At 38.2% G+C, this 15,839-nt stretch overlaps 1 protein-coding gene across 2 annotated transcripts in view; it reads left to right on the forward strand.

Annotated features, from left to right (window-relative positions):
• Positions 1-15,839, forward strand: part of aqr (aquarius intron-binding spliceosomal factor) — a 110,669-nt gene that overhangs the window by 24,959 nt on the left and 69,871 nt on the right. For both annotated transcript variants that reach the window (XM_039742126.1, XM_039742124.1), the window contains exons 14-17: positions 1,892-1,995; positions 2,139-2,241; positions 7,078-7,198; positions 9,469-9,610. In XM_039742126.1, coding sequence (XP_039598060.1) covers positions 1,892-1,995; positions 2,139-2,241; positions 7,078-7,198; positions 9,469-9,610 — 470 coding nt within the window. The remainder of the gene's footprint in view (positions 1-1,891; positions 1,996-2,138; positions 2,242-7,077; positions 7,199-9,468; positions 9,611-15,839) is intronic.

The raw sequence follows: 15,839 nt of genomic DNA on the forward strand, positions 1-15,839 counted from the left end.
TGTGTTCACTTTAAAAGAATACTTTACTCAAAAATGATTTTTTTAAATGCTACATGTCCCATTTAGTTTGTAGTGGTGGTCAATGAAAACATGAGAATACGTTTTTTATGAAGAAAGGACATCATGATTCTTATTTAACTGGATATTTGATGTGGCAAAAAAAAAATACAATTCTTGTGGCATAATCCACATGCCTGATATCCATTAATATGGTCAGAATGTTCAATATTTGTGCATTTTGTGCTAAAATACAGGGTGGATCAAAATGATGTTGAGACTAATGGTACTGCTATGTTTATACTTATATACTTATAATTTGTGCTGACAGTTTATGTGCCACATATGGTCCATGTGTTGAACATGATGGTGAACAGATTGAGACATTCCTGTAGGTCATCTTGTACATGTATATCTTGTCCCTAACAAACACATTTACATCTCCGTAAGAAACCCATGAGGTCCTCTGTGTCCCTGCATTCCTGCCACAAGACCTCTGTATGTTTCGGGTAGTGTGAATTTTAATTATGAGGAAAGATTAAAAGAGCTGAGCCTTTACAGTTTAAGGAAAAACAAGATTAAAAGGTGACCTGAGTGAAGTGTTTAAAAGTATGAAGGGAATTAGTCCAGTGGATCGAGACTGTTATTTTAAATGAGTTCATCAAGAACACGGGGACACGGTTGGAAACTTGTTAAGGGTAAATTTTGCAAAAAACATTAGGACGTTTTTTTTCCCCACAAAGAACGATAGACACTTGGAATAAGCAACCAAGTAGTGTGGTAGACGTTAGGGACTTTCAAAACTCGACTTAATGTTTTCTTGGAGGAAACAAGTGGAGAGGACTGGCGAGCTTTGTTGGGCTGAATGGCCTGCTCTCGTCCAGAGTGTTCTAATGTGTGATGCTCAGAGCAGGACAGCATGGCAGCCTGACACTTTACTGGTAATTTTACTGCTCTGTTTTTCTTTGCTAATAATCTTTGAAGCTCACATAGACAAGCTGGAGATCATTTTTTCAAGCCGTTGTATAGAAGCATACATTTATTTGCCATCATTTAGAGACATGTCTAACCCATCAGAGGTACAGACCCTCATCCTGGCTTTTTGATTTATCAGGAGCTCTTCAGAAAATCTGTGAATGAACAGGTACCACGTAGTCCAACTGGTTCATGCTGTGAATGATTTCACGGGGAGCAGCAAAATCAGATGAGCTTTAGGTTCTTCAAAAATAGGGAAAACAAGCAAATAGACTGACCTGTGTATTTAATGCCCTCAATTAAATGTAATTTGTGGGTTCTAATGATGTAAATGTTTTACCACATAAGATCGTGTGACAAACAATTCTAGTAAGGATCAAAGTCTAACATAAGTTGCCTGTATACTTAGAAATATTTATAAATGTATTACTATTTTGCCCTGAATTGTAAAGTTTAAAATATATTTGGAGCATTAATGGGAACCTTAGACCAAGACTATCACTGGCCTTTTCAGTGTTCTGGCGGCTCAATCCATACCTGTAGTAACCCAGTGCCGTCTGCTGAAGGACTTGCATGAAAGCTCATCTTTGATCAAAATGAAAATGCAGATGTGCATACAAAGTCACATAAGCAGGCATGGCTGGCAGTGCGTTGGTTTGATGGCAATGGCAGTTGTGTGTGTAATAGAGTTAATGTAATAGCCTCTATAGCCGTTTGTTTCTTTTCAGGGTTAGTTTTTTGGATCAATAATAAAATGTTGCAATTGAATGCAAGAAGATAAATTCCTGTCCTTTATCCAGTATATGTAATTATAAACATCAGTTATTTCATTTTTGACTGTGAGGATGTATCAATGATTTGGAAAAATTTTAAAATATTTTGAATCACCAAAGTCTGATGATTTTGTAATGTTTTTCAGAGGGCAGCATTTGCTCACTTTCCAGAGCTTCATGGTTTTGCCTTGTCAAATGTAGCAGCAGTGGACACACGAGATTCTTTAATCAAACATTTTGGAATTCTAAGGTAAATGACACTACAGATTTTCTTTATTTTAAATGACAAACCTTTACTGCCTTTTGACCATCTCTTTGCAATTTCAGAGTCTTAAAAAACAAACCTAAACCTCCCTGTATATTTGCTGTTGCTTTTTTCTGTTTGCATTGCAGTCCTGATACTCTCCATCGGGTGGCATCATATCTGTGTCTCCTGCCTGCTCTGCCTGAAGGTGACATCACCACTTATGAGAAGGAGATGCTTTTAGAATTACTGGTAGGTGTGTGCGTCGGATTTAGAAACAATCGGCCGAGGAAAGCCAGCTAAATAAGCTACATATCTTTGCAATTTCAGTGGAAAGTTGTTTAATACTCTTCTACTCTTTTGTAAAGCACTTATTCTTCCTTTCGCTTTAATCTGTGTAAACCAAAACTCTTTGTGTAAGTTTCTGTTTCCTTAAATGGTATTCACTTATTTAGCACATTTTCAGCCTAATATGCCATCAGGACTAGATAAAGCTGTTAACTCAAGAAACAAATGCACTGTTTATGTAAAGCTGATCGAGTTTAGTCAGAAAACACAAAACCATTTGAAGCTTCACAGTTACAGTCCGGTGGAAATTTTATGATTAACTATTTACAATAAGGCTTCTGTCCTTAATCTGAGCTTTGCTGGGAAGCTTTTGAACAAGCATCTGATGGAACTAATGGTACAAGGCCAATTTATTTGTTAAAACACACCTTTGCCTGTAATTTATGGCAGTGAGAATCGCCTATAGTTGAATGTCGTGTAAAGAGGAGGGGGGATTTGGGCTTAGTGCAGTCTTCAATCACAGCCAAAAAGTATCACTTGAACATAATAACTACTAAATAATGGGAACCCCGGATGAGTCATTTCTCTCTCTCTTTAATTAACGACTTTTTAATATCAATTCAATTTTTCATTAATATTGATAGTCCCTTTGTGCTGCCATTCATACATTATCCATGATATTTTTTCCCAATGACAGGCATGAGCTGTCTGAGCTTAGAACAATAGCAGTGACACAGGCTAAGAAACCTCCTTGGTTGAGACATCCTGAATCAGTGTATTAATGACAAAGTAACATGTAACCCTTGATTTATGTATGGATGTTACTATAATTACTTCATGTACTCTTGTTTTGAGGCATTAGGTCATAGGTTATCTGTGTCCATGTCCAGCATTTACAAAAAGATTTACAACAGTACAATTTCCCCTTGGGATTAATAAAGTATCTATCTATCTGTCTGTCTGTCTACCCACCCACCTACCTACCTACCTACAGTGGTGTGAAAAACTATTTGCCCCCTTCCTGATTTCTTATTCTTTTGCATGTTTGTCACACAAAATGTTTCTGATCATCAAACACATTTAACCATTAGTCAAATATAACACAAGTAAACACAAAATGCAGTTTTTAAATGATGGTTTTTATTATTTAGGGAGAAAAAAAAAACCTACATGGCCCTGTGTGAAAAAGTAATTGCCCCCTGAACCTAATAACTGGTTGGGCCACTCTTAGCAGCAATAACTGCAATCAAGCGTTTGCGATAACTTGCAATGAGTCTTTTCCAGCACTCTGGAGGAATTCTGGCCCACTCATCTTTGCAGAATTGTTGTAATTCAGCTTTATTTGAGGGTTTTCTAGCATGAAGCGCCTTTTTAAGGTCATGCCATAGCATCTCAATTGGATTCAGGTCAGGACTTTGACTAGGCCACTCCAAAGTCTTCATTTTGTTTTTCTTCAGCCACTCAGAGGTGGATTTGCTGGTGTGTTTTGGGTCATTGTCCTGTTGCAGCACCCAAGATCGCTTCAGCTTGAGGTGACGAACAGATGGCCGGACATTCTCCTTCAGGATTTTTTGATAGACAGTAGAATTCATGGTTTCATCTATCACAGCAAGCCTTCCAATTCCTGAAGCAGCAAAACAACCCCAGACCATCACACTACCAGCACCATATTTTACTGTTGGTATGATGTTCTTTTTCTGAAATGCTGTGCTCCTTTAACTCCAGATGTAACTGGACATTTGCCTTCCAAAAAGTTCAACTTTTGTCTCATCAGTCCACAAGGTATTTTCCCAAAAGTCTTGGCAATCATTGAGATGTTTCTTAGCAAAATTGAGACGAGCCCTAATGTTTTTTGCTTAACAGTGGTTTGTGTCTTGGAAATCTGCCATGCAGGCCGTTTTGCCAGTCTCTTTCTTATGGTGGAGTCGTGAACACTGACCTTAATTGAGGCAAGTGAGGCCTGCAGTTCTTTAGACGTTGTCCTGGGGTCTTTTGTGACCTCTCGGATGAGTCGTCTCTGCGCTCTTGGGGTAATTTTGGTCGGCCGGCCACTCCTGGGAAGGTTCACCACTGTTCCATGTTTTTGCCATTTGTGGATAATGACTCTCACTGTGGTTCGCTGGAGTCCCAAAGCTTTAGAAATGGCTTTATAACCTTAACCAGACTGATAGATCTCAATTACTTCTGTTCTCATTTGTTCCTGAATTTCTTTGGATCTTGGCATGATGTCTAGCTTTTGAGGTGCTTTTGGTCTACTTCTCTGTGTCAGGCAGCTCCTATTTAAGGGATTTCTTGATTGAAACAGGTGTGGCAGTAATCAGGAAATTGAACTCAGGTGTGATACACCACAGTTAGGTTATTTTTTAACAAGGGGGCAATTACTTTTTCACACAGGGCCATGTAGGTTTGGATATTTTTTCTCCCTAAATAATAAAAACCATCATTTAAAAACTGCATTTTGTGTTTACTGGTGTTATATTTGACTAATGGTTAAATGTGTTTGATGATCAGAAACATTTTGTGTGACAAACATGCAAAAGAATAAGAAATCAGCAAGGGGGCAAATAGTTTTTCACACCACTCTATCTATCTATCTATCTATCTATCTATCTATCATATAGTGCCTTTCTATCTATCTAATATGAGAGGACAAAAGTATAAGTGGACAAAAAAAATTAAATGAATAATATATAAAGAAGTGTTTGTTAAAGCACATAATACTCGGATATTAATACAAAAGGCTTAAATATAAAATCCTAATCGATATTTTGTAATTGAAATTAGACACCTTTCGGTCACAGCATAAACTTGAATCCTAAGAGGCAGTCCAGTAACACTTGCCAGTTGAAGAAGTCCAAAACTCTAAAGCTGTTCAGATGTCACGTTGGAGCCGTCATTATTGTTGTTGCTTCACTGATCCATCATCCTCGATTCAAATCGTATTTCTGGTCAGTGTTTGTGGGACTTGCATGTTCTCCTCATGCCTTTTGTGGGTCTTTTTCTGGGAATCTGTTTCCCCTAACATCCCAAAGTTGTGAGCGTTCATTGGATTTGCATCCCTAAATTAATACCATGTGATATTAGATGAAGGATTATGGACACTTGAATGAGTCAGTGTCCCATTTAGCGTTGGTTGCTGCCTTCTGCCCAGTGGTGATGTGACCTACCTTTTGATATTGAACTGGAGAGCATGCGTAAAGATGTGTGGCTGCTGCTGGGACATCTTAAATGAGACTTGTTTAGTAGTTACAATGGTCATTGAAGCTTTTTGTATTTTTTTGTGTGTGTGGTATGGTCGTGGAGCTAATACCCAGTGGCAACAATATGGTAACTGAAATTATTTTATTTCATGAGGTGCTCTATTGTAGTCTGTAGGTTGTCCTTCAAAGAAGTGTAAATGTTGGTTAGTGCATTTGGAGGCAAGTTAACCTCCTAATCAGGGCTCACGTTACCGTAAAAGAAGTGAGGAAAGATTAAAAAATATATCTGAGATCAATGAGAAGTCAAGCAAAATGACACCATGTATTGGCTAAATATGAAGCTTCATCTAGGCACTAGCCCACCAAATTCAGGAGTTGGAAGACTGCATTTCATGTAGGACTGAAGTGTTTCTGAAAGCAGAGTCTGCCCTCATGAGCTCTTTGCTTTTAATGCTATCTAATGATTTGGGTTTGCGTTCTTCAGTTATTGAGTTGTTCTCTTTTATGGTAGGATTGCAGTATGTTTAGGTGTGGTTGTGTTTCTAATCAAAATTCTTTTTCCCCTCTCGTACTCATGAATTTTAGAGTGATACTTAGTTGTATACTTTTTTTATGTTTATTGTTTTAAACCATTTTAGTGATCCTATATGCATTTTTGTTCTCAGATGTAGTAATGTCAATTTTATGTCTTGAGCATGTAATTAAAACTTCTTTAGCAGTGTGTCATTATTCCTTTTGATAATGAATAGCTGGCTGTTGTATCAAATGTATTATACTGTATATCCCTTTACTAAATTTCTCATTTAATGTTATGCAGTTCCCTTTCCAACCATCTTGTGAACAGGAGCAACTGCTGCCATCATTTTGCCATCCAAATAATTCCCCTTTGAGTAACGGAATTATCCCTGTGACCTTGAGTTTGTAATGTGAGGAAGATTGGAAGGAGGCATTTTAATTCTCAGGCCACTGGTGAAAAAGCATATGCTGACTTAGACAGAGTGTTCACTCTTAGGCGTTAATGTGGAGATGAGTTACTCTCAGACCATGCATCGACCGGAAGTGAATTTCCTGTATTTGTTGATGTCTGCAGTGCTAGTTTTAGATGCATTATTAAAATTAATTCCTACCTAAATTGTGTCAGTGTCTCTCCTTTTACACATCTGACAGAGAGTCAGATGTGCATAAATCTCATTGTGCTTATTTGCAAAGCTGTGCTTTGGCTCGAATCGGGATTAACTCTGAGATTATAAAAATCTAAATGAAAATCAGAACAAATGAAATACTGTTTCAGTAATCAAGCCATGCTTTGCCCGTTTCTGTGTCCAATTAAAGTAATGGGAGAGTTTTATAGGAAACTCTGTGTCTTCTCTCTTTGATCCTAATACATTTTTTCCTTTGTTGTGTTTATGCCTTAACCTGGATAAACTGTAAAAGAAAACCAAAAGATTTTGTATTAAACATGTGAGACACAGCACCAAAGGCAAAATGCAGTAACTTATGTCTGTTTTAAAGATGGTAGCTAGGGCTATACAAAAATGAGTTCAGACATTTTGGGAAATAAAATGAATAAAGTTCTCATAGGTTGTTATTTTCTCAAAAGGTATCCCGGCATGAAAGGCGGATATCCCAAATAGAACAGCTCAATCAGATGCCTCTCTATCCTACAGAGAAGATTATCTGGGATGAGAATATTGTACCCACTGAGTATTATTCTGGAGAAGGTATGAAAGGAAGCACAATATTTTGTCTTAACTTGACTCGTACGGTTGGCCTGCTCCTTTTGTCTACTTATGTACTGTTTAGATTCACTGATTTTTATCCACAGCAAAGTTTAACCAGTGCACGTTTTTCATCAGCATCAGTAGAAGATGATGGTACCTAACAGAAATGAAAATAAAAAGTATTGATGATACAGCTCATCTTGTACATGGAATGTGCTCTAAAACATCCTTTACAATGGAAAAATCACATGTAGTAAAACGTCCTTCGACAACGCCATACCCTGCCTGTACAATAGCCACAAACTTGGTTTGCAGTAGCCATTGCAATGTAAAGTATGTATATGTCAGTAACGTGCATCCGTAGCTTTATTTCCAACTTGCCTGTGCACAGGAGTTTTTTTTAATGGCACCTGGTGCTCCATTCAATAAGTTATAGTAGAGGCCGACACACAGTAGGGTCAGAGTTAGAGTAGAGCATTGTTTCAGAATGACACTTTGCCAGTTAATATCAGCTCTTGAGAAAATACACACCACAAGTAAGCCAAAGAAATTAAGTGTTGTGTCGTGTGAGATGGGTGAGAGTACAACTGGCACATCTCCTTCATTCTTACACCACCTCATGCGACGGTGAGCGAGATGGTACAAGACTACCAAGAGAGAGGAGTGCGTCTTGCTGCTTCTCATCCTGCTTTACATGAGACTAAGCGAATGCCTCTCACCCTTGCTTCTGTCCGTGCATAGGACAGTGCAGTGGGGTGACATCTAGTTGTTCTTGCACCATTGCATTGTCACACTGGTGTACAATATAAGAAAGCATGAAGTCATCCAGTGCCATGTTATTATAATTTTTGCACTCTTTTCTCTTTGAATTCATGAACTGCCATCAATTTGTTGACGTCAAGTTGAAGTTGTACTGTAAATAACAGTAGATTGAGAGCTTTTGAAAGAAAAGTAGTAATATTAATGGCAATGGAGGCAAATATTTCAAATGATTGATAGAGTCTAGGAGCCCTCGAAGCCAACGGATCTCTTACGGTTGCATAAGAAAGCTGCTCTTGGCCTTCCAGATATTTCAGAGAAGATCGGTTGATTCTTGCTAAATCCTAAGTGTGAAGTGACACAATGATCTTGGCAGACCAGTCGAATTCTCAAGGTCTTGTGTGATTCTGCTGTCAGTAGGCTGGAAAGGTGCATTCAACACTAAAAGCAGAACGACGATGGTGATACCTGCATTGGAGGGTGTTAGAATGTCATTTATGATATTAGTTTTGGTGCCGCTGCAACTGGGGTTGATACCAGGCTGGGTTTTCTCTTATCAATTGCTCTTTCAGATGAGGTTCAGCTTTCAAGACTACAATTTAGGTTGAATCCTTGTAAAGAAATAGTAAATGTGAGGTCGGTCCATAATGATTAGTGGGTGGCATTAGCTGTTGACCCGGGAGGTTGTGGTGTTTCCACATTTTAAAGAAGGAACAGTGATTGTTGGGGGGGGGAGAGCTAATAGTTGCAATAAAATAATGAGATGAATGTCTTTTTCCAACAAAATAGAAATACATAAAAGTTCTTATTGTATTGCAGTAAACATTTACAAACAAAAAAAACATGCATACAAATTTGAAATCCTATTCGAAATGAACATGCCCATGAAAATTCGGTGTACCTCACATCTACAAGTTAAATTATTGAAGGGAGGCCAATTGCAGGAATGCATTTACTTTGGGGGACGAGGCGGAGATCATGTTATTATATGTCAAAGAAGACCGACTTCTCAAAACAACTTGCAGAGCTCTTTAGATGGGACGCACAGCATGTTGACAGGATGCAGTTGTCAAAATCTCGTCTCTTTCTCAGTTGCTGCAGTCGCATTACACAAGCAGTTACAGGTTAGTTCCTGAGTTTTCATTTGTATTCTGAGTTGCACTAAGTGAAGGTTATTTTGGCAGGCGATCAAAAAAAAAAACACAAATAAAAACTGGAGAACCACCCAAAAGTAAACGAGTACACACCATCAACAACTCGGCTGTCCCTTTGAAAATACACGGTGATTTATTTCAGTTTAAGATTGGATGAATTAACACTCACTTCAGGGAAGTTGGAGAAATACTGGATTAGGGTAAATGGCTGTCAGTGGCCACAACTAAAGAATCAAAAAAGAAGGTATATACTATACATATGTTGTTGTTGTTACATTCAGTATGAGCTGTGCCTCTCATTCTAATTAGGTGTTAACCGTCTTTTATGCTCAGCCATGTTTCTGTCCTCTTTCACAGGCTGTCTTGCTCTACCAAAATTAAATCTGCAGTTCTTGACACTTCACGACTACCTTTTGAGGAACTTTAATCTCTTCCGTCTTGAATCCACTTATGAAATCAGACAAGACATTGAAGACGCAGTCAGCCGGATGAAACCATGGTTTGTTTAAAAGTTGTTGCATGATTAAATACTATCTGAATTCTCTGTCCCCACTGACAGATCGAAGTAAGGAAATCATCGTGTGTACTTCAATGTAGTAATAGTCCTGTGTGCAGAGTAAAGTGAAATTCTTGATTTGCTTTTCTGACCAACATGCATCACATTGACATGAAAACAAGATGATTTAAAAAGACAGAACTTGATGTAATTTAATTGAAAAGTACGCCTGTTTCTATGCTTTCGTTTCCTGGAATCTGAGAAACATTCCAGAGTAGTTAGCATTTGCTGTATAATATCTAAATGGAATGTCACTAAATCAGAGGTGGGCATAAGTAATCGAGATCTCCATAGGGTTGTGTAATCTTTTGTGACATTTTGTGTGCTTTATCTCTTTTGCAAATTCCAGAAATTAGTTTTTATTTATATTTTATGCTTTAGACTTGCAACGTTTACAAAAAAAGGCAACTGGGACCTGGTGGAAAATAGAGAGAAAGAGAGGAACTCAGCAATGGTTGAAAGTATTAACAGCAAATTTATATTTTGTAAAGCATTTCTCTATTAAACTGCTACTGCAGATACTGTCTAAATGCTGTTTAACGTCGTTAAGATGAGTGCCACGTTTTATCATTCCTGTCTGCATTATGGATCGCCAGAGAGCCATAAAATAAGAAAAGGAAAGGACGTCTTATTCTGCTTATGTAGAATTTGTCACAACATGACAAGTACGGGTATGTGTTAAGTATCATATGCCCTGATAAACAGGACACAGATTTATTTCTTTATTTTTTTTGGGACAATTTTTTGAAATTATATTAATACAAGCACAGTGGAACGAAATTTGAAAATAAAAAAAAAAAAAAAGTGTGTAAGAAAGGCCTTGAGATTCAGTTTCAGCTCACCTGCAGATCACTAAGCACACTGGAGATAGCAGTTTGCCTTTCTTCTGTTGCCGTATTTCTACGTGGAAGCAGCATTTTGTAATGGAGGAGTGCTTGTATAATGCCTGAGAATACTGTTTGTGAGAACCTTGTGGCTTAAATATAACTTGCTGCTGTTTTAGGAGCGGCCTGCTTGGAGGGACAAAGGGAATCTCTTGTGGAGTTTAGTGAAGCTGATCACTCAGAAAGGACAGGATATGCGAAACCCCAGATATTTTCCTTATTATTTTATTTTTTTGTGTGTTAGGGAATTTTTTTTTTCTGTTCATTTGTTGTGAGTGTTCTTAAAGATTTATTTCCAAGAAACTAGCGTATACAAGTATGTATTTTGGATTAATTATTTAGTTGGAGAATGATGTATTCATATTTTTATTCTTATTAAATTTTAAGTGCATCACATTGCCATTTTGGAGTCATTTTCTTGTTGAGCTGCCAGGATATACTACACCATTTTTAAGTAATGTCGTGTCATGAAGGCTTCACTGTAAAAGTCTCTCTGTCTGAGATTATGGATGTAAACCTTAAACTGCATTACTTTTGGGCTCATAATGCTGAGTATTCTGGGTAATAGCGGGTAGCTTTCCTTTCCTCGATTTGGGTCTTAGCCTTGCATTTTAGTTCTGCTGATATTTTTGCAGTTTTGGTAGAAACTCTTGACGACTATAGTTTTGACTTTGCTTATGGATTCTGGATTTTGTTTTTGATAAAAATATTCAGTATTCTACAAAACTTGTTTTCTTCCAGTTTCTTGGAAATGTGATTATCTGCAGGTCCATTTCTAACAGCGTCTTTGTGATTGATCACAATCTACTGTACCAGCGAACAATTCAAAGAGGACAGCCGGAATTAAAAAGGGTTAGGCCGCTTTCAGTATTTGTGACTGGCGTGACACCAGAGTGGCTGTGGATTATTAAACTAATTTCATTTAAGCAGTGTTTGTTACTTTATAAAGTTCATCAGATGACAACTGATGAAGTGATAACTTTACATAATAAAGAGCATTGTGAACAGGTATAACAGGGTGATAAGTACCAAGCAAAGTTTAAAATGAGCTATGAGTCTAAGTTAGTAGTACTTGGCAAAACATAAGTGTCAGTGTAAGCAGCAATGCGTCATGGCATGTGCCAGCAGTACTGTATGCTGTGGAGTAGTCAAGAAAACATTGGACCGTCACTCCTCAAGGGAGATGGTAATCTGTGGAGTCATTTGGGAAATGCCGTTCAAATGCTTTGTTAACCTGAAAGAAGGCTCTGATGCCACATTAGCATTCCTGTGTGGTCAGCATCGTCTAATTTGAAAATGACACAAAGTAGGCCTGCGACAATAGAGAGTAAAATGGGTGACAGTATCGCTGTAGTGTTCGTGTATAACTGAACTGGCCCTACTTGTAACAGTCAGAAGAGGTGTCTTTATATGGCGATATCCTGTGTTATCTGTCACTGTGTTGTTCAGATTGTCATTGTCCACGCTGCTTTCATTTGAGTCCAGTGTTCATTAGCCCAGGTGAGACTGATGACTTGATCATTGAGCCTGAGATTAGCTGTCTTGTGCTGTTGATACTTTTGGCCTCTTAGATCCGTTTTAGAAACTTCAGTGCTGTTCTGCTATCATCTTGTCAAACCAAACTGTCATATCTGTATGGCCAACATTTGCCCAAAGGTCCAAGTAATAATAATAATAGTAATCTTTATATATAATTTGATATCCTTATATATAATTTGATACTATCCGTATGTATGGTGTTTGCGGCAATACCTCGACTCAATACAAGTTAGAACCATGCGATGCGACTCTGCCTCTGTAATTAGAACATAATGTGGCAAACGCGGACGCACTATTGCGTGATTGGCTAAGAATGTTCGAATGTTTCAGTGACGCCGCTGGACGGCCGAGTATAGTAAGTCGCTGTTGGTTCGAAGTCTAGTTGACTGAAAACAAAAGCGTGAATTAATTTTTCAGTGTCTTGTTAAGTTATAAGAGGTCTAACTTTAGCTGTATTCCTTAAGTGAAAAAAATACAGTCCAAGTAATCTTATTAATATGTGGTTTAAAATTTAGGATATAGTCGATAGTTAGTCTTAAATTCTTTACCTCCGACTTGACTTTTAAGCCTAATGGACCAAGTTTATTCCTAATATCCTCACTATGTCCATTTTTGCCAATAACCAAGATTTCATCATCAGCAAGGGGGGCTGAGAAGGTGCTCATATTCTTAAGCTGTCCCTTCGTGCCAATTAGCAGGACTTTGGTTTTGTTACCGTTTCATTTTAAAAAGTTATATTCCAACAAGATTTTAATTTCACTGAGGCAAGTTGTTAGCTGAAAAAGCCCTGAACTTTCACCTTTAACACTCTAATACATCTGAGTATCATCTGAATGATAACCCAGTCCCAAACGTCACCACGTTTCCGAAGAGCATGTAGATTCAGAATGACGAGGGACTCCTTGTGAGACTGGTGGCGAGCTGGACCTGCTGTTTCTAACGCTAACAAAGTCTTGCCTATCAGTCAGAAAGGAACCACTGGGGGACAGTACCAGAGATACCCAGAAAGGCCTTCATTCTGGTCAGTAGAATATTGTGCTTGACAATATCAAGTGCTGCCATAAGGTCTGACGGAATTAATATGCCAGTTTCCAGAGAATCTGCTGCCATAAGCAAGTCATCAGTTACCCAAAGCAGAGCTCCCAAGCCAGACTGAAAGGATGTCATTAGCTTATTACAAGTTAAGTAACCGGTGAGGTGGGAAGCCATAACATGCTGAAGGTGCCACATGAGAAGTTGGGCATCAAACTGAAAGAAGTTGGACTTCAGGGTTATGTTTTTAGAATTGGCTCAGACATTGAAACAGAGGGTGATGGTGTGAGAAACCTCATCAGAATTGGGTGATATTAAAAGTGGTGACCAGCAGGGATCAGTGCAGGGACCGCTGCTATGTTCAAAATATAGAAACGATTTAGATAGGAATATAAGTAACAAGCTGGTTAAGTCTGCAAATGATACCAAGATAGGTGGGTTGGCAGATAATTTGGGATCTGTTAAATCATCACAGAGTGACTTGGATAGCAGACAGGCTTGGGCAGATTTGTGGATGGTGAACTTTAATGTCAGTTAATGTAAAGAATTATACATTGAAAGTAAAAATGTGAGGTTTGAATACGCAATGGGAGTTTTGAAAATTGAGCATCCACCTTATGAGAAGGATTGAGGAGTCATAGTGGACTCTAAGCTATCGACTTCCAGACAGTGTTCAGAAGCCATTAAGAAATCTCAGAATGTCATGTTATATAGCGCCTTGATGTGTGGAGTACAAGTCACAGGAGGTTCTGCTCAAGCTTTATAACACACTGGCGAGGCCTCATCTGGAGTCATGGGTGTAGTTTTGGTCTCCAGATTACAAAAAGGGCATAGCAGTGCAAGAAAAGGTCCAGAGAAGAGCAACTGGGCTGATTCCAGGGCTACAGGGGATGAGTTATGAGTGAAGATTAAAAGAGCTGAACCTTTACAGTTTAAGCAGAGAAGTTTAAGAGGAGACCTGACTGAAGTGTTTAAAATGATAAAGTGAATCAGTCCAGTGGATCAAGACTGTTATTTTAAAATGAGTTCATCAAGAACACAGGGACACAGTTGGAAGCTTGTAAAGGGGAAATTTCACACAAACATTAGGAAGTTTTTCTTTGCACAAAGAACGATAGACACTGGGAATAAGCAACCAAGTAGTGTGGTGGACAGTAAGACTTTAGGGACTTTCAAAACTATTTTATTTTATTTATTTATTTTTTTAGAAGAATTAAGTGGATAAGACTGGTGAGTTTTGTTGGGCTGAATGGCCTGTTCTTGTCTAGATTGTTCTAATTTTGAACAAAATTAGACAGAAAAGATAAGTGGTACAAGAACTGAAAACTTTTGAGATTGTCAACATCAAACCTGGACTCGTTTTACATTAGTGATTTTCAAAGTAGCTGGCACCAAGCTGGTATCAAAGGATGTCTTTATTATTGTCATAACAGTCAGAATTACAGCATTTAAGGATGGTTTTGAGAGGTTCAGCAGGGATGGGGTCCAGTAAACAAGTAGTAGGCCTCATCTTACAGACCAGGGGCCTCATGTATAAACCGTGCGTATACAATGCTCACATCGTGATGTATAAAAATGAAGCTTGGCATAAAGCCGCGCACATTCTCATACCAGCTCAAACCATTGCGTATGCAAGTTTTCGGCTCGGTTTTGCAAACTGGCATCACCCAGCATCAAAGCAGTGCTACTGCTCCTGTGTTTCCCTTTTTTTTTTTAAGATTCACATCCCTGACACACCTTTATCAAATACACTGAAATTAACTGCATATTGTTTATAATTATTTTAAGGGATCTGATTGTAATTAACCTGTAACAATATAATGGTCCACAGAATGGCCAATCTATTCTAAATACCATAGCTGCTTTAGCGTTTTTACTCTCAGTGCACCACTCAGAGTATTTTAACCCACTGTATCTGAGTGTGGAATCACAGCTATACAGCTGCTGATCGCAAAAGCTCTATGGCAGATTGTGTCAAGAGCAGAGAGAATTATTGGGATACAGCTTTCTAGTACACGCTGCCTCAGCCATGCACACCGTCTATTTGAACTTCTCCCATTCAGCAAACGCTTCAGAGCCTTTGTGTAGGTACCTCGCGGTTCAGAAACAATTTCATCCCAAGAGCTCTAAATGCGCTCAAACAATCCATCAAGTGCTCCATGTAGAACTGTTTGTACTTATTAGTTCAATGACCTCACTGTAAATTTTCACTACAATTGTAATATTGCTCAACCTGAGCCACTTATGCTTTTATATTGTATATTTTTTATTATTTTACCATTTTAAATGAATAGTTTTGTGGGGATTTGCATATTGAATCTCATTGTACCATACAATAACAATAAAGGAATTCAATTCAATAGAAGACAGCGCTTATTTACAGATGGTCACGACTGGCTTCTAAGCTGATTTAGAATTCTAACCGCTATCTTCTTGAAGCTCTTGATATCTTTTTTAAGATGAAATGCAGTAAATTATATATATTACATTATACAGATACATTTTTAACTTCATTTCAATAATGTATACAGTTACTTGGAGAAAGAAGAGGAATTGGAGGTTAGCACGTTTGAAAGAGACAGTACTGCTGCTATAAATAATTTTATCGGGGCTTGCGCACCCCGTAGCAAGCATCTTGCGGGAGATAGGAACAATCTCTGGACAGGGCACCAGCTCATCAGTAGCACTGAAAATGCTATCAAGTATACGTACGTCTT

The sequence above is a fragment of the Polypterus senegalus genome, chromosome 18 (assembly GCF_016835505.1).
Source record: "Polypterus senegalus isolate Bchr_013 chromosome 18, ASM1683550v1, whole genome shotgun sequence".
Taxonomy (NCBI): Eukaryota; Metazoa; Chordata; class Cladistia; order Polypteriformes; family Polypteridae; genus Polypterus; species Polypterus senegalus.